This window comes from Ochotona curzoniae, unplaced genomic scaffold (assembly GCF_017591425.1).
Source record: "Ochotona curzoniae isolate NIBS_2020 unplaced genomic scaffold, NIBS_Ocur_1.0 contig_3432, whole genome shotgun sequence".
NCBI lineage: Eukaryota > Metazoa > Chordata > Mammalia > Lagomorpha > Ochotonidae > Ochotona > Ochotona curzoniae.
The window spans coordinates 2,035,293-2,055,883 of record NW_024465859.1 but is presented as its reverse complement, the minus strand read 5'-3'; the positions used below and the strand labels follow the sequence as shown (position 1 = coordinate 2,055,883).

The 20,591-nt window shown below is 36.2% G+C and overlaps 1 protein-coding gene across 3 annotated transcripts in view; it reads right to left on the bottom strand.

Annotated features, from left to right (window-relative positions):
- NELL1 (neural EGFL like 1) overlaps nt 1–20,591 on the bottom strand; it is an 824,967-nt gene that overhangs the window by 181,833 nt on the left and 622,543 nt on the right. For all 3 annotated transcript variants that reach the window (XM_040980278.1, XM_040980279.1, XM_040980280.1), the window contains one exon: nt 8,600–8,695. In XM_040980278.1, the coding sequence (XP_040836212.1) occupies nt 8,600–8,695 (96 nt within the window). The remainder of the gene's footprint in view (nt 1–8,599; nt 8,696–20,591) is intronic.

Below are 20,591 nucleotides of genomic sequence, written 5' to 3'. Positions count from 1 at the left end.
TGACCTAGTGGCATGCTGGCAGGCTTAAACCTTGAGAATAAAGCTATAGGAAATATACAAAAATGTTTATACTATGCTTGTTAATAGTATTTCTTTCACCATTATTATTATTATTATTATTTTTATTGCTTACAGTGTCATAAAAGACTTTTAATATCTCAATGTTTTTTTAATAATGTAAAATATAAAATAAAAAGTGGATCAAGTAAAATTGTCTTCATTTGCTTTTCCTTTATCAAATTCAATTTACTGAATTCAAATGTGATAGGATACTGAGTTTTACTCATGTCAAGAGTTTTGTTAGATGAAGGTATAATAGTTGTTAAAGACCCCTACATCCACCCAAACACTTGGTGCTAGATTCCTTTACCCCACTTGAGAAATATCACTTGTGCCTACATTAGAAATTAACCAATATCCAGCTGCATAAACAAAGGCTCTGAAATCCAGAAACAATATTGATGAGGCCAAAAGTACAGACATCATTAGAGAAAGGTTATTTAATATGCTTTTGGGAAAGGGGGAAATGTGTGAAGTGTGGAAACGGACAGAGAGAAAGGGAGAAAATTCCTCCAGAAACTCTTGCCAGGAAGAGTAACTTCAAGTACATATAGAAATGTCCCTTGCAGCAGGAGACGGGGTAGGGTGGAAGCACTGCTTTGTTCCTTAACCTATATCCTGAAATATGGGAAATCTTTTCACTTAATAATATTTATGCAGTATATTATGTGCATATATGCATATATTACATATGTATATATGCATGTATAATTACACATACACACATACATATGAAATATCTCTTAAATGTGAGAGACATAAATGGCAGTAATGGACTCTTTTCTCAAAGCATAAATTTGAATTTCTGGGGCTGAGGCAGCCTCTGTCACTTGGTAAAACAAAACAAAAATAAATGGAGGTTATGGATCTGTGATTGAACTAAATGGAAAGAAATACATGTTTGATGAGAATCCTACAAGACAGTAGTCCTAAACATAGGTAGGTAAACAAATTTGAACAGAGAAAATGGACTTTCACATACCTAGCATATAATGAATAGAGTCATGACATGGAAGTTGTCTTTTCAATCTAGCTTCATTTGGAAGCCCCTTGTAGACCACACATACCCCTATTCAGATATCATCAATGTTAAAACACAGTGTTACTAGGGCCTAATGCGATGGCTTGAAGGCTAATGCTCCCTTTGCAGGATAGTATATGGGTACCAGTTTGTGTCTCAGCTGCTCTACTTCCCATCTAGCTCCCTCTCTGTGGCCTGGGACGGTCCAAAGCTTTGGGACCCTGCACCCACGTGGGAGACCTGGAAGAAGCTCCTGGCTTTGGATCTACTCAACTCCTGCCACTATGGCCATCTGGAGAGTAAAGTGAACCAGAATATGCAAGATCATTCTCTGTCTGTCCTTCTCTCCATAAACAAATTCTAACAATGGTACTCTTATCTGCATGTAGTGTAGTGTATGTAGAGCATGCGCATAAAAATTATGCTCCTGGCTTCAGAATGGCTCAGCTGCAGCCACTGTGGCCACGTGGGGAGTAAGCCAGGAGATGGAAAATCTATCTGCCTCTCCTTCTCTGTATATTTGCCATTCCAATAAAATTTTAAAAAATAAAAAAGTCTCCAATGGATAACCTCATATTTTTTTTCCTTTCACTAGTAAAGATATTGAGGCACAAAAGACTTAAGGAATTCTCAAGTCAGAGTTAACCTCATGCCTTGACAATCTATTTAGGTGATCATGTTCCTAACTGCATAGTTTCTTTTATTATGAAACAATAAACCTTGATACAGTTTAGGACTCCTTAGAACATTTTAACTGTAATTTATTTTATGAATTGCTTATCATTTTAAATATCTAGGATGTTTCCAGTATATTATTATTATTACTTAAAATTTTATCATTTTAAATTATTATATCTACCCTTGATCATGATATATGAACTCATAACCATTATTCTATTTGAAAATTTCTAATAGTGCTTGATGAAAGATTATAAACAATTATAAGGTTTTACCTGAACAGTTATTCTCAACTTATATTAAAAAGTCAATTTTCCCCAATTCATATAGCTAGTAAGTAGTGGAGTTTAGTAAACTTCAGATTTTCTAATAATAGTACATTGAGAAGTAGAAAGCATGACTTTCTTAGGGGAATCTGAGAAATCTACAGAGAACTAAAAAAATATCTTTGGTAGGACAAGTCGGATGGCCTTCTCACTGGGTCTCAGACCTGCTTACGTAAAAAACATGTGCACGAGGCTAAAGTAATTCCTTCCAGGAAGGCCCAGCATTAGAACTCTGCATTCTGAGCTTCATTCCAGAATCTTCTTTGTCAAGATGCATCATTAATGCCTACCCTAAAACCCTGTTTTTGACCGAAGGAATTGCTCGCCATAATTACATGACATAACTTGAAAGTCTATTTGTTATCAAGCAGAGAGAAGTAAAAATGGCTTGAGGCAACTTTCCAAATGTTTGAGCGAATGACAAGGTGATAGCCTGGCAGGATCAGGACAAGGATGTAAGAGAAGTCCCAAAAGCTTGGAGAATACATAGAGTGTTAAATTAGCAATTAATACCTACATCGAGAAATTAGAAAGGCATTAAATAAATAATCTAACAATGCAAAGCAAGGCTCCAGAAATTTTTTTTTAAAATCCCTAATTCGTAGGAGGAAATAAACAAAATTGAAACAAAATACAAAAGATCAGTGGAACAAATGGTTCATTTCAGTGAAATAAGCCAATCTGAAAAGGAAAAATAACATATGTTCTCTGTGATATGAGGCAACCTTCATGCAAAATACAACAGCAATAGATATATAGGTAAGCATGCATGTATGTATAGTCACCTAGAGGAACTATGATAGTATATGTATGTATTTATAAATGGAATCACGTGAGATTCTGAATAACGAAAGCAATCATAACCATTAAAGGTTAAGCAGCGAACATCACAAGATTCAATAAAGGACATTTAGAAACCATACAATTTGATACTGGCACAAGAATTGATAATTTCTTTCTGTAGTAAAGAAAGTGAATTGAATCTGTAGCTCCGTTTATCCATCATACATTCATTGATGCTGTCTCAACCCAGATGTTTCGAAGAATGGAACTTGCATTATTTTTAACATATTGTTTACCCAATACTATGTCAATTAATTCCATAATGTTGTATATTGATACTGAGGCCTTGTTGGGCCTTTTAACTGACCGGATCTTTACTCTGTTAGACCTATCTTCAGACCATAGAAGGTCTCCCCAAGAGGCCACTGAACTTATCTGGACAATAAGACGCTGAACTTTATGCTAGGCATGTGTTTGCAAGCAATGAATCTCAACTGAACTTGAACTATGGTTATGCAACAAGGTGGAGGAATCCACCATGGGGGGAGGGGTATGGGAGGGGTGGGGGGAATCCCCAGCGCCTATAAAACTGTACTACATAATACAATGTAAGCAACAATTAAAAAAAAAAATGAAAGCAAAAAAAAAAAAAACAAAAAACAAAACAAAAAAAAAGAAAGTGGGTGGGAAGAATGGGAGAAACAAAGAGACCACTGAGCAAGGACAAGGCTTTCCAGCTGCAGTTAAAGTGAATGAAGGAGTTCAGTAAAAGTGGGTTTGCGCTCTTGTCAGCGCCTCTGTTCTGCTACTTTCACTTCTGGAAGTATTTAAGACAGGAATACCTACAACCAAATTCACACTCACATGATTTTATGGAATACTGAAGGCACACTTGAATCCATCCTTTTACTGAACGGGGGAGGGGTGGTGGGTTTAACGGAGTAGGTAGTCAGAAACCTCCAAGTTTCATATATCCCCTTCTTAATTTACCCCACAAAAGCCTTGTTCACACTTTTCTGGGAACTTGCACACAAAGACTAGCCCCATAACTAACAGAAGCTGCCGATTACTGAGCATGTATCTTGTGCCAGACATCCTGAAAGCACACACTGGGAATGGGAAGAGCTATCTTCATTTGTCCTTTTCCCAACTTTTCTCCCCCACAGTCCTGCAGCCCATTACACGCAGGAAGAAGCATTCTCTTCTCTGTTATAAAACTCTTACAGACCATACTGATTCCTAAAATCTCCCCCTAGGAATACAGTTTGCACAACACTAGATGGAAAACAGATCAACATAGGGTCAGAATTTTGTTTCTTACCATTATTTTTACCTGGTAAATGGACAACATATTTGGGGCAAATTTTGCCCTCTATCTACATATGTTTAATTCCTTGGGCATAGGAAAGATAATGAAATAAATTATTCTGAAAGATGCTATTTCTCTTTAGAAAAGGTTGAAGACCCAAGTAACCGAGAAAAATGAACTCTTTTTTAATAACATCTATTAAAAAGCCCGTTTGTGTTATTTCAGATATTTACAAAAGCCATTTCTTATTACAAAAATAATGTAAATTTAATGTACAAAAACTATAAAATTCAGAAAGGGAAAAGAAAATAATAATAAGAACACAAATTATATTGGTTGACTTATACTGTTAATTTTTTGTTATTTATCGAGAACCTGAGTATTTTTATTAAGTACTTATTATGTGTTCAGAAACCATGGAAACAATGAGAGTTTCAACAGCCAAGCGAGTTTGTTGAAAGTTAGTTACCTTAGGTGAAAACATTTCTGAATCAACTGTGTGATTCACCAGACTCTGGTTTTGGATACCTGATACTTATAGAATTATATTTATATTATGAATTTACAATTCATATAATATATGAGGAAGAAGATGTGGCATAATTAGCTAACATGCTCTTGCTGATGCAACTACCAATTCTAACATATAACCCAGCCAAATTCTCACTAAAAGGCGATGTATCCATCAGCATTTTCACAAAGATATTTTTCTATAAATGAGATATAAATTTTTATAATTTTAGAGTAATAAAAATCATGTTAGATGTTATATTTAAATATTGTGGTCACTGGTAGTGCATGGTGCATATGTTCTGACTCACTTGGGTCAAAAGAAGTTCAAGAATCTGTTTATTTTTATTTTTCATTGAAAGGATCTAGTATTTTATCTAATTTTTTTTAAAGATTTCATTTTTATTGGAAAGACAATTCAGATTTATGGGGAAAAGGAAAGGAAAAGATGAAAATCTTCCATCTATTGGTTCATTCCCCAAATGGCAATAATAGCCAGAGCTGAGTTAATTTGATGCCAGGTACTACTTTTGGGTCTCTCACATGGATTTAGAGTCTGCGATATTATGACAATGGTACAGTCTTTCAGCAATAGTCACAAGTCCACACTCTGTTATTTAAATGTATCATGGCACTGTAGGCATAGGCAATGGTAGAAAATTTAGTATCCTACTGTAAATTCCTCCTCTTTTCTGAGCATAGAGATGCATACTACAATGCATCTTCAATTCTTGGTATGCTAGTCTCCATTATACAGTTGTCATAGGTGAATATATGTATGTATATGTTTATACATGTTTGTTTTGTATTTTGCATGGAGTTAGCATTAGAAAGAAAATATGATATTTGTCCTTTTGGGATTAGATTTTTTCATTGAGCATAATGGTCTCTAGTTGAGACCATTTTGCTGCAAATGGTAGCATTTCATTATTTTAATGGCTGAGTATTATTCCATTTAATAAGTGCACCACCATTTCTTTATCCATTTCTTTTTTGACAGGCATCTGATTATAACCATGTTTTTGCTACAGTGCACTGTGTTCCTATTAATATAGCCTTACAGGTCACTTTTTCATTTGCATATTTTATTGTCTTTGTATATATAGCTAAGAGTGAGATATCTGGGATATATGGTAGGTCAGTTTTCAGTTGTCTTAGCACTCTCCATTCTGAATTCCATAGTGGTTGCTCTAGCCTACTCCCACTAACAGTGAAATAGGGTACCTTTCTTCCTGCATCTGTGCCAGCAGGTCTTGTTCGTAGATTTATGAATGTAGGCCAATCTCACTGGAGTTAGGTGGAACCTCAATATATGTTTAAAAAAATTTTTTTTTTGTATTTTGCTAATTGCTAGGGAGCCTGAGCACTTTTTTTTTTTTCATATGAAGATAAGTTGGCTGCCACTGTTTGGGCTCACTTCTGAGGTTGCTACTCTGTCCCAATGTTCTTTGTTTCTGTACTAGTACCAGCCTGTTTGGATTACCTATGCCCTGTCATGCATCTTGAGGCCTGGAATTTTTCATTCTTCTGGTGTAATTTTCATTCTTGAGGATAGGTTTAGCTATTTGTCATCACCTATGTTTCCAGATCAATTTTTGCATCCTCTTTTTTATTTCTGAGAAGAATGTTGTTGGGACTTTGACTGTGATTACACTGCATCTGTTACTTTCAGTGATATGGGCATTATGATGATGTTGGTTCCACCTATGCAAAAACACGATACAGGTCTTCATCTTCTATTATATTCTCTGAACATTTTTAAAATTTTCATCATAGAGGTCTTCCATGTTTTCAGTAGTGTTGATTTAGTTCCAAGATAGTTATGGTTGTTCTGTTATTTTAAAGGGGACTATACTTACAAGTGCTCTTTCAGCCATGGAGTTGTTTGTGTATACAAGGCCATTGATTTGTGTTCATTGATTTTCTACCCTGCTATCCTGCCAAGCTCTATTATGAGTTCCAATAGTCTTTTTTATTTAGTCTTTTGGTTCTCCCAAGTATAGATTCATGTGGTCTGCAAACAGGAATTATTTTAATTATTCATTTTTATTTGAATCCTTTCAATTTAAACTTCTTGTGTCATCACTTTAAAGAGGACTTTCAATACTATGATAAATAGCAGTGTTGAAAGTGGAAATCCTTGTCTAGTTCCAGATCTTAGTGGAAAAGTTTCCAGTCTCTCTGTTCAGTATTATGTTGGCATTGGGTTTTTCATACATTACTTTTATTGTGTACTTTTATTGTGTAGAATATTCCTTCTATGCCTATCCCGCTTGTGGTTTAGCATGAAAGAGCTAGTCTAATAAAAAAAAATCCATGTGTTTTTCTTTAGAAACACATGCAGTATTTGTAATGCAAACTGCGTAAGATGCAGTATAAGTTTTATCCTCAGTTTTTTAAATGTAGAAATTATTCTAGCAAGGCTTTAGTTTTTTACTTATAAAATGGCAGTAACAACATCTACGAGTTTTAGTTCTTAGTGTTAAAATTCTAAATTTATGCATCCTGACACATAATTATTTCATATCATTAGTTGTTGCATCCATCATCATTGATGTTATCTTCCTTATACTGTCACCATTAATTCCTATGTATTAAATATATATAAACATATGGTAGTTTTAGAAGACATTTTGAGAATCATTTAGATGATTTTTCATTTCAGAAAATTAATTAAAATTAAATGCATTGTAATAGGGTTTATGTTTTAAGTTATCATTACCTTTTTTGGTTTGTTTTTGCCTTTGGTAAGACTTCTTCAACTCCATGTTTTAATTTTTTTATGCTCACTCAGAGGCAGTAAATGGCACTTGTATATGCTTTCTTTTAAGGTCAAATCAATCAACTAATTCTAATAAATGATTTGATTTGTGGATAAAACCACAAAACATATGAATAATACTACATTATTCACCAGTGTCTCTATGGGCATGTTTTTAAATAGTTCATGCTGCCTTAGAAATATACAAATAGTGCAATGTAACATTTCATCAGGACAGGGACTTGTTTTTAAATGTACTTCTAAGTCCAACTATTGTAAATGTGAATGGGAAGAAACAAGAGGATTTTTTTTTTTTTAGATATTCAGTACCAAAGAAGTACACTCTCCCTTTTTCTTAATAATAGCAATTACGGCTACAGGATCCTATTCCCCTTTACCTATGCTGTGATATGAGAAGTATCCAGTATGCTATAAAGGACTGAAATAGAAAAACTTGCATTGATTTTAGCTTAATAAAACACAATTGGAAAAAACAATTACTGTCACATAGCAAAACCCCATGCTTGAATTTACATTTGCATTGGCACTGAACATCAAATTTCACTTGAACATAAATAGGAATACTTTTTGCTGGATGTCACCACATTGTGCCAAGGGACATTGCATTTATTGCAAACAAAAAGGTGTATACAGTGGTTTCTTGCTAATACTAATTAGCTTATTTTATCAGGCCCATGAATGATAATGTTCCTAATAAACCAGTATGAGAATAAATAGCAAGCATGACAATAAACCTGCTGCAAGAGTTATTTAATGTGCTTTAACGCAAGGAGTATGTGCATCTAATTTAGATAGAGTTGACACAGCAGTTATTATAACTTCAATAGTAAGTGTGGCGCTATCCAATAGATGATAAGTGGGGCAGGTCAGTTCATCAGACTTTATCTCTAATTAGCACTAGCAAGGCACACTGCAAACCACAGCAAAGACTTGACCTTGCTGAATAAGATGAATTGAAAGGAGGGCAAATGAAGCTTTATTTTCAGAGGGAGGAGGTCTATTATGCAATAATCAAAAGGTATCCACATTGGCAAAGTCACTCCCACCACAGCATAATGTATCATGTCTTTACTCAGAGCAAAAGCTCCCATTCTTTCTGACTCAACCTCCCCAAATACAGGCTGCGTTACCTTTATCACAGCGACTTCCTGTGTACCCGGATGGACAGACACATTTGTTAGGAGCGATGCACGTTCCCCCATATCTGCAGCCCTCTTCACAGAATGCTGGAGAATGAAAGAAAGAAGACTCTTAAATAGCTTATAATAAGGGAATCCAGAGAAAACTGCATGTGTATTGAAATAGTTCTTCGCTGCATGGTCAATACAATGTTTGATATGTTGCATCTAACTAATTTCCTTTGGGATATTTAAGCATTTCCATAATTTTGGTAATAAAAGTAAGGCCTTGTTTTTATGAACCAGTACTTACCACACTTTAAATTATTCCTTTTGGGGAAACTCATCAATGAGAAAATGCTCATTTAAATGATATGGCCTTTTTTAAGACTTCAGACAAAAATTGAAAAGTTATCCTGCCTCCACCTTGGCTCTCTATGGCTGTCCTTCCCAGACAGGGCAAGTTCTCACATCACATAGCTCCATCACCATCCCATCGCATCACAGTACTAATCAACAATGCATATTTGCATATGATTGATCACTATTTCCTATCAACATAGGACTGTAGAACCAGAAAGGACAAGAAGCATAATTATGTTTGCCCATCATTACACATGAGTCTTAGTTCACAAAGTAGATGCTCAAAATCATTTACTTTTTTTGGATAGTAAAACCTTCATGCTAACAACTTGTAACACTTCCATCTAGGATAATTTAATGCCAAATTTTGTTCAATAACCAACAATTTAGTGTGCTACTGAACAAAATTACATATTTTCTCAGTAATTTAGGTGACTGCAATAGTTAAGTACAAATTTCTTTTATTCATATTAGAGTTAGGTGAGCAATTGTTTTAAATTTATTTGCAGATAGAAAATGTCACCAAGGGAAAATGTCACTGCCCAATTTTGTGAACATCTCTTAATTAATATGTTTTGAAAATATCAAACCAATACAAGGTGTTTTATAATTGAATGCACATCCAAATATGTAGAATTTGTCAAAATATTGTTGTTCCTCACCTCATTTACTATCCTTTGCATGACATAATATCTACAGTTTCAACAGGTAATTCCTAGTTCCTGTCCTTGTATCAAAGGACAGTGTATATCTTTGGAACTCATGTACCTCCTACTATTTTGAAAATTTTAGAAGAGTTGAACTATTTTTTTTAAATAGGGAATATCTGCTTTGATACTGTCACCACAAGACCCAATATATGTATAAAGAGAAGGATAGAAAAATATATGGAAATCTCCCCAAAATCATTCTTTTAGTCTCTGTTGATTACCACTCAAAAAGATATTTAAAATATCATTTTGTATTGAACTTAAAAACAGAATGACATATTTTTGTAAGTGACAAATGAGAGGATGCTTGTAAGAGAAAGAGACAAGTCACACTAAAAGAGGGCTTGGGAAACACACAGGCTGGCTTGCCTTTTGTAGTGCACACTTGAAACAATTAGACCTCACAGACCTACACGGAAACCTGGTGCTATCCAAGGAAGTCAGGAACAATGAGAGTTTTTCTCTCAATTTCTCATAGAATTTCAAAATACACTGTCTGTACCCTAAAGATTGTCAATGGAGTATTGAATGACAAGTTATACTTGATCAACTATAAACGCACTATTTTAAAGGAAGTGCTCTTAATTTTAGCATACTGATGATTAATATTAACTATTGGCCAAATCAAGTCAAGACGACAAATACTCAGTACATTTTCCTCTGAGCTTATGGAGTTTGGCTGCTAAAATCTATATGGTCTGAATCCTTGCCCTATGTCCCATCATTTCACTCCTTTATGCCCCAGTTTTTTTCAGGGGAAAAATAACAATGATAATAATACTAATAACCATGCCATCAGGTTTAAAGTAAATGACCAACACAAACCACCCAGCAAGTGATGGACAAGTGAAATATGCCCAAGAACAAAACACATTGTCTTGTTTGTTTTCTGCAAGAACTTTCATTTCTAGGTAACAACTAGCATTGTGAGCCAGTTTCTACTCTAAATGATAGTAATTTAGCAGTGAGTAAGAAAAGATCCCAGTGCCATGGAATTTATTCTTTAGTGAATTTGGTCAAACTGTCCCTCCTTCTATTACTCGCTGCCTTTTGCAACACTACATGTTTTGCAATACAGAACTTTAAATCAGGGCCCAGCACAGTAGCCTAATGGCTAAAGTCCTTGTCTTGCAAGTGCTGGGACTCTATATGGGTGCTGGTTCTAATCCTGGCAGCCCCACTTCCCATCCAACTCCCTGCTTGTGGCTTGGGAAAGCATTCAAGAATGGCCCAAAGCATTGGGAACCTGCACCCAATGGGAGACCTGGATAGGCTACTGGTCCAGACTGGCAAAGTCCAGCCACTGCGGCCGCTTGGGCAGTGAATCACTGGACGGAAGATCTTCCTCTATATCTTTCCTAATCTCTGTATATCTGACTTTCTAAAAAAAAAAAAACATGGAATTATAACTCCTCTGCATACTTAGACAAACACAGCCACTACAGTATAGTATTAATATGATACTTAATTGTCAACCACTTACCAGATTCTAAAACATGGCACAAGTACCTTATAGAATTTTAAACCTGAATCTGTCATTAAAGTCCCATTTAATATCAACTTACCACCCTGGAGCAGTGACCACAGATTTGATCAACTCTAAAATGGTATGCTCTTGTGGTCAAAAGGAATCTTTTCATTATGCCAGGAAATAAAATCATGAAATTCAAAGTCAAGGGAATTTTAGCCCAGAGGAACAGCAGCTGTTATCTTTTAAAGAAAAAGTACAGTATGCACAGTGGAACTCTGGCATGAAAGGTGACAAAATGAGAACACTGGCATGTAGATGTTAGGCTTCCAGTGTCAATCTGACCGCAGCATGCTCCATTTGATAAAAATGAGTTTCCACTAATAAAAAGTAATGGTCCCTCACATTCTGAACACATCTCATGATCTTCAGAGTTTTGCTGTCATGTGTGTAGTTTCTAGGGACACCATGCAACCTTCACAAAATAGGGAAACATAAGAGCTTCAGCATCACCTGTCATAGGAAACCCTTCTCCTCCTTTCTGATTTCCTCAAGGAACATTTTCGTTAAGGCCATTTCTGACCCCTCTCTGCTCACTTTGCTCGATCATTCCTATGGTTGTTTCTTTTATTGCTAAGTTTGAAAAGATATGTGAGTGTACTTTTAAAAAGTCTGTGGAAAGGAAACTAACAGATAAGTATAAATTGGTACACAAAAACTGAAATTTGTGCATACAAAGGTACTTCAAATTTTGATTAGAATGTGTATTATGAAAAAAAAAACTATTCATGGTTTTCACAAGTATTTTTTGCACTCAGAATAATTGTATCATGTCGACTTCTTTGGTGGAGGGAAATAGAAGATCAAATTAAAACTCATATGCCATGGGAATGGTAGGCAGTTGTCACATTTTTCTTCTTTATTTTTGGGAAATGCATTCTTAAGTAATGAATTAACACAATCAATGCTATCAACTTATTTAAATAACTAAAAACCAATTGTCACGAGCACTGGTTACCCGACAGTATTAACCAAGGATTACAAATAATTAGATTATGTGCATTGGAAATCCATAGGGAAGAGAATCATTTAAATCTGATCATGTTCAGCAAAATACCAAGGCCATTCTATTTCTGTCTTGAAAGTGATCTGTCTCTAGATAGATCAGACCAGTTTACCATGCTTCCTTGATGATCTTTCCTTCCCTTGAACCTTATGGGTAAGGTGGCTTTATTTATTGTTTTTCACCCAGTTTGGTTTGCAGACCTAAACTCATGTTCTCCAACTCCGGCTGTCAATAATAAAGGCTGACTTTATCACCTCCATGTTTGAGCTTAGCACATTGCTCACTTGCTCAGAGATGATATTTACCAAAGGCTCCCTCTAAACACATTTGTTGTCACTGGGAGAGAGGGGAAATTGGCACTTACTCACACTTGGTGAGTACAGGCCAAAAATGTTGCTGAACTCCTACAACATTCAGGGCAGCTCTGCATCACAAAGAATGGTTTCTTTCAAAATCTCAGTAGTGATGTGGTCCAGAAATGCCCCAAAATATACACTACTAAGCTGGCTCCCTCGCTCCTAGAACAAAATTCCGTTATAGGAAAATCGTTTTTCCTCATTTCTTCTCCTTAAATTTTTTTCTGAAAGCAATTTAAACTGTGGTGAAAAGATTAAAAATGAAAAGAAATCATCAAGGTATTCTAATATACAGCATACATACGTCTTCAATTTTTATTTTTCTGTCATGATTCTGACCTCAAGCATGTGGCAGGTTGCATAATTACAACATTGTTATTTACCTCACCTTTGATATTATCGTTTACTGGACAAGCTCATTACAGCAGGATCTCCAGGCGCCTTTCCCCTCTGCTTTTTAACAGTAATAATGTCTACAGCAGCAAAAATACCAACCGTAAATTCTGTTTGTTGAAAAGTTTCAATGCTGAGAGTACCATGTTAACTAACTTAAAGAAAAAAATTCCCTTTCCTCTTTAGACTAATACTATGAATTTGTCAAATTACACTTGTTAAATGAGAAATCTGACTTGGAGAAGTTATCAGAGGTTACAATACTACTATCATATTGGGCTTTGAGTTAAGTCTTCACTATAGGAAGATGTCACTATATTTAGGGCCCTGCTATTGACCATGAGCAGATAATGTGCTGGGTGCCTGAAAGCATGTAAACAGAAAACTGTTCCAGTTCCGTATGCACACACACACACACACACACACACACACACACACACACACACACACACAAGAATTCATGTTCAGTAGCAAACACTAGCAACTATAGAATCAAGCATAATAAAATGTGATAACATCTACTGTCAGTTCCATGCCCAAAGCAATGACAGGAATTGGAGGTGAACGTGCCTCATGTACAGTGAAGCTGGCATTTGACTTGGGCCTGGAAGAAGGAATGGGATTTTTGCCAGATAGAGAAGTACAGGAATGGGGGCATTTCAGCTCAAGGTTTTTGTCCTGAGGAAAGGTACTGAACAGAAGAGGAACATGAACACGTGTTCACAACTAACATCAAGGTCAGACGTGAGTATATTCAGAGTGCAGAAAGCCGTGCAGGGAAGCAGCGTCTTTATAGAACATATGAGCCATCCCTTCCACCTTCTCCTACTCTCATCTACATCCAGGCTCTGACAGTTCCCCTAAGGCACGCTGTGCATCGCTGAGCATCTACATATATAGAGGTTCATCTTATTCTGATCCTTATTGTAGCTGCTTAAGCTTGCTTTGCTATTTTGTAAGTTAACAAAAAATAACACCAAATAATCTTCATCAGGATATTCTCATGTAAATATTTAGCTAGGCAAACACATAACTTTTGCTCATACTATAACATTGATATTTCTATTTTTTTATCATTTATAAAATGCAATTATAATCCAATAACTTCTCTTAACAATCCACCAAACCTGAACTCTAGAAACTATTCAGTTTATATGTTCCTGATCACCTTCTAGCCTGTAGTATTCTGTAGTATTCCACTTTCATATACTTCTAGCCTGTAGTATTCTGACAGGATAGGACACAGGATTATTTTTAATTAATACTGAAATATTCAAATTGAAATGTTACTTTTAGCTGTAGGAAAATAGATATGATAATAATGAATTTACAAGTGCCATTTTCCATATGAAAAGCAAAGTAGAAAATATTTACTATCCAGTCATTTACAGAAAATCCCTGTTAAGGTGATGAGATGTGCATAGGGTCGTGAAAAAGAGAAAATAAATAAATTTTCCCTTTTTTGGCCAGAAAATATGCTTCTCTAACCACATTGGGAGACTGTTAAGGACCTTTGTACAATATTTGGCAAAGGCATCCAGTCCTTCACTTAGCCATTTGAAAAGACTTACTGACCACTTTCCACACTAGGAGTTATTCTGAGATCCTGGGCTCCAGCAATGCACAAAACAAAGATAATGTTTTAAAAAGATAATAATAATATTACAGTTTATGGCTTATATTCTGATGAAAGGGAAATATACAAAACAATGAAAACCAATGTGTTAGATGGCAGCAAGCAATATGGAAAAGATTAATCAGAGCAGACAAACGTGAGCAAAGAAGGTAGTAATTAAATATGGTGATCATTTAATAGTGATCACTGCGAAACTAACATTTGAGTAAACACCCAAGAGGAGATTAAATCATGTGATTTTCAAATGAAAGAATGCTATAGTCAAAGCCCAGAGCAAATGTAAAGTTCCTAAGGGATGAGGTATACAAATCTCATAGTTCCTTAAAGACCAGTGCAATGCTGCCCATACCAGGCCAAGAGGTAAAGGATATTACACACACACACACACACACACACACACACACACACACACACACACACACACACATTTTTTAAAGGAGATTTTCTGGCTAAAACGTGAAGAGCCACTCCACAGATAAATGGATATCTGGGAAAATCAAGAATAAACAGCCAGAAAGAGGTCTAGGTTTACAAGTCTGGGAGAAAGACCAAAACACATTCAAAGGCATAAAGATATGGAGTGGAAATGAGTTGAACCCACAGTGGCTGATGATAACCTGCACAGCAGGGACATAAAGTTTGCAACTGGCATTTTATAAATCGAAGCATTGGTTTGTTTCAAAGGAAGTTCATGGATTGTTTCCTTTAGAGATCCTACATCTGAGGTATAATACTTAACACAATGGTGTTGAGAGTAGACTTTATTTAAGCCCTGGTTGGTTCCTAAAAGACTCTGGGTTTGTGAAGGGATTAATGCTACTGTCCTAAGAGTAACAGATGAATTCAGCATCTTTTCATCTATTTTTCACCCATGAGTCTTGCTTATAAGTTGTGACACAGTACAAAGGTCTTGACCAGACACTGGCTCCATGATCTTGGGTTTTTTTGTATCCTGTGAAACTCCAAGAAAACAGATTGGTCTTCTTTATAAATTTTTGGGCTGTTTTATTTCTCAGAAAAGCACAAACAAGATTAATTCAGAGCAATTTTAAGCTACTTTTTAAAGCCAGGTACTCTCTTGTTTTATGAAGAATTTGAAATTACCACTCTGGTTAGCTTTCCAATAGGAAGACACAATAAAGATGTTGCATTTTAAAGCTTTTATGAGTTTAAAATCTATGACATATAGAAATGGGTGAATCATATAAATGAAAGAGTAGCTAAAGTGAAATTCACTGAAACCTTGAGAATGTGGAATGTTCAGCCCTCATTTTGTGCTTCATCATTCATGCCTTCCCTAAATACCCAATAACTTAGACAACCCTTTCATATAACTTCTAGATTAGCTGAGAAGTGAAGAGACTGACTGGAAACAGAAGTCAGGATTCTAGTCCTGGATCAACCTCTCATAAGCTGATTTTTTTTTTAATTGCCTGATCTCCTAGGGTATTAAGTTCCTTACAGATATAATTAGAATGATAAGAAAAATTTATGCCTGGCAATAACAAGCTTAAACTAGATCATGTAAAACATTTAATACAGAATGTTTTAACTGTAATAAATAATGTAAATGTTCACTAAAAGTTAGTTCTTAAAGCCATTTGTTTCTTTTTCTCTAGAATGATTCAGAATGCACTTTTCCCCTCAAATATCGAAACTCTTCAGCCTACGTTCAACTGCCAGTGCACACATAACTGTTAAAATTTTAGAGTTGTTCAGCATTAAAATCAACAGGAAAGAAAATGATAAGGAATTATGACATAAACCTAAGACAATGACTAAAATAAAGGTCACATTCATATTGATGGAAGAAAAAAGGAAGGAAGGAAAGAAGGAAGGAAGGAAGGAAGGAAGGAAGGAAGGAAGGAAGGAAGGAAGGAAGGAAGGAAGGAAGGAGAGAGAAAACGAAAGAAGGAAGAAAGCAAAGGAGGGAGGAGGGTAGAGAAAGAATATAGGAAAGGTAAAGAATCACTTTATCCTAAATATTCTATTCTTGGGCCCGGCGTGGTGGCGCAAGTGGTTAAGGTCCTTGCCTTGCACGCCCGGGATTCCATATGGGCACCGGTTCTAATCCTGGCAGCCCCGCTTCCCTTCCAGCTCCCTGCCTGTGGCCTGGGAAAGCAGTCGAGGACGGCCCAAGGCTTTGGGACCCTGCACCCGTGTGGGAGACCTGGAAGAGGCTCTTGGCTTCGGACCGGCATAGTATCGACCCGTTGCGCTTACTTGGGGAGTGAATCATCGGACGGAAGATTTTCCTCTCTGTCTCTTCTCTGTATATCCGCCTTTCCAATGAAAAAATAATAAAAATAAATCTTTAAAAAAATATTCTATTCTTTCACAGACTTAACACAGAAAAGGCCCCAGACTTCTAGTTGGCAGGTTCCTTGACAGCATAAGTACAAACATTTTCTCCTGTTTCTTGCTATGAAACATAAGGTTTATCTAGAAATCCCTGTACATCTTATGTTACTAGCATGAAAATGAGAAATTAAAATCGTATCTTCTATCTATGGTGGTTGTGAAGAATGATATTACTGTGGATTGACTGTTCAATTCTAACTGCTCAAGACACCTTAATTATTATTGATCACAATTTTGTTATTTATACATTTTTGCATATGTGAAGACATCCATCTGGAGGAGAAAAAATACATTTCGGTGAGGAACTAAAGTTAAATGAAACCCTAACTTTTGGATGTCTGGCAGTAGTTTGTCATTCACTGAAAATACAACATTCAATGTATCATTTTAAAATCCCACATCTGAAAGTCCTAATCAATGGATTTACGATTAGAATCATTAATTATCATGCTGTATGATATGAAAAATTCCAAGAAGTTATACTGCCTATGAAATTCAAAAACATCTATTTGATCTGATTTGGTTTCTTTCCAAGTCAAAATCTTGGGTCTTCTTAGGTGAGCACATCTGATTAATGGTTGCTCTCCTGCCGCATTTGGTATTTTTTTTTTAAAGATTTATTTTTTATTATTTTTTCATTGGAAAGGCGGATATACAGAGAGGAGAGACAAAGAAGAAGATCTTCCGTCCGATGATTCACTCCCCAAGTGAGCGCAACGGGTCGATACTATGCCGATCCGAAGCCAGGAGCCTCTTCCAGGTCTCCCACACGGGTGCAGGGTCCCAAAGCTTTGGGCCGTCCTCGACTGCTTTCCCAGGCCACAGGCAGGGAGCTGGAAGGGAAGCAGGGCTGCCAGGATAGAACCGGCGTCCATATGGGATCCTGGGCGTGCAAGGCGAGGACCTTTAATCACTTGCGCCACCGCGCCGGGCCCCGCATTTGGTATTTTGACCAATGCCCAGGAATCTGCTTTTCCAGATGTCTGGTTACATTTCATCCACAAAATAGTGGAAGTGTTAGTTGTGAAAGGTTTAGGCTCAAATCCCACAAAACCTATGATTAGTTTGTAGGAGACATAATAGGGGTGAAAAAGTACAGAAAGGAATAGTCACCTTCTCTGATTCGCACTATGCCCTCTTCCTCAAGTTGGAACAAAGCATAACAGATGAGATAGATGTGAGTAAGTGACACAGTGCCTGATACAAAACATCTCCCTTGAGATATGCTCCTGATCACTTTTCACCAGTAGCAACTGCATATAATGGTAGATCCAACCAGGTGCAAGACCCCAATTTACCAATTTGTATTATGTTCATATTTTTTATTAATTACATTGCATTATGAGATACAGTTTTATAGGTACTGGGATTACCCCCACCCTTCCCCAAACCACCCTCCCATGGTGGATTCCTCCACCTTGTTGCATTACCACAGTTCAAGTTCAGTTGAGATTCTTTCATTGCAAGCATATACCAAGCACAGGGTCCAGCATCTTATTGTTCAGATAAGTTCAATGGCTTGTTGGGGAGAACTTCTCTGGTCTGAAGGTAGAGCTGGGAGAGTATCATCCCAATCAATTAAAAGCCCCAACATAACATCAGCAACAATTTATAACATTATGGAATTGACATAGTATTGAGTAAACAACATGTTGAAAAAAAATGCAAGTTCTTAACCACATCCTGTGACTGCTTCATTGACATTTCAATTTTAGTTTATATAGAACCAGGTTCTATACACCTTAAAATGGCTATAGATTACTGTTCAGCTGTCTCGTGTCTATTTTCATTATAATATTTAGCATTTTATAGTGTTGAAGCATAATTTTGCTGGCTTTTTTTTTTTCGGGTAGTCTAGACTGGCTTAATACTCTAACAAGATATATGTCAACAGTTTAGGTACAGAATAGTTTTAGGAGGGGTGTGCAGAGAAATCTTCAATACCCTAGTGAGGAGCAACTACTCTTTGTGTCCCACTTAGTAAGGTATAAGTGAATCCATGCTGACCGTTTACTGTCTAATTCTAAGCGTTCCTTGTTGTTCTCTGTCTTTCTAGGTTTTTTGTTTGTTTGGTTGGTTATTTGTTTGTTTTGAGGGGTGTCCAGAGTGATCCTGATGGTCATTGCAAGAGAGGGTGTGGACCCCACGTTGGAACCAAGTGAGGACCAGAGAAAGCTCATATTATTTGTTGACATGACACTGACTGTGAAGGTACAAGACAAAATACCTTGAGTATTATCTGTTGAGGATTCTATAAAGGTTTTCATTATATCTGTTTTTCTACCCATCTGAGAAGTTGTTACAAACTGTCAGCTGGAAAAGAATCAACCTATAGAGAGATCTTTAACACCTTCCCATATGTACAACGTCCTAATAATGTTGAATCTGATAAAAAAAAAAAGCACAAACGAAGTGCCAGGTCAGAGGGACAAAAAGAAGCAATATCTCACAGGCCCATCAAGTACTGACAGACTATTTAGGAAAGATCTAGACATTCTCATCGAATCAGTTTATTTATTTTATAGCACTCTTGGTTTAAATTATTTTCTTTTCCATTTATTTGGAAAACTAACTTCACACACTGCGTCGAGGGTTCTCTTAGTTGTCTAGCTATATTTCACTGGTCAAGTAACATGATATCCCTGTATCACACTGTCTTTTTTATTAGAGAGAAAATACACAATAAGCAAAGAAAACTCAAAAACCCAGATGAAAATAAGTGCTATGGGGGTGGGGTGTTAAATGAGGGTGAGGAACATCTGAAGTATTGGAGAAGAGCTTACCATTCATGTGGGATAGCAAATAAAGTGACATTTGAGCAAAAAGATAAAGAAAAAGGGAGGACTGGCCAGGCTGATACACACATTATGAGAATTTGGGACAAAGCAAATAGCAATGCTTAAAGTTATAATTGAGGGACTATATCTAGCATGTCCTACATTTTCTAGGAGGCTAAATGAGTTAGTGAGTGAGCCATGAGAAATGCTAGAAGAAAACTCATGGAATCAGTTCAATCAGGGTTTGGGGGACATTTAAGTATTTCAGGGTGCTGCTCTGTGTGCAATGAATAGGTATTAGAAGGTTTTGTACTAAGGAGTGACATAATATCCTTTAGATTAAAATAGGCTCTCTCTCTTACTGTTGTGCTGAGGATAACAAGCCATTGACTAGGACAAATAAATGAAGCAATTAGAAAGATAGTATAGAAAGATAGTATAGAAATCTATGTAAGAAATGGATGGCAGCATAATAGATACCATAAGAATCCATAAGAAATGGATGGTAGCATAATAGAAGTGTAAGAGAAGTAAAGTTATCTTCCAGTTATCTATTTTGTATAGGAATATATTGCATGGTAGAGGAAAGATCATTATCCAGTGTGAAAAAAGTTGGGTAAGCAGCACATTTGTTGCTTTCATCCTACAAAGTGAGGATGCAGGGAGTTATTTTAATGGCAATAAAACGCATTACATGTTATATAGACCTTGAGTCCCTTCTTGTAAATTGGGCAAACTACATGATTTCCAATCTCAAATGGTCCTAAACTGAGAAAATTCTTACACTGTTGACTATCTCCCCACCCCAGCTGTTGGTCTAGCTTAAATACCTCTATTCGTTTTCCAGGACCAGACTACTAGAATAAATGTAACT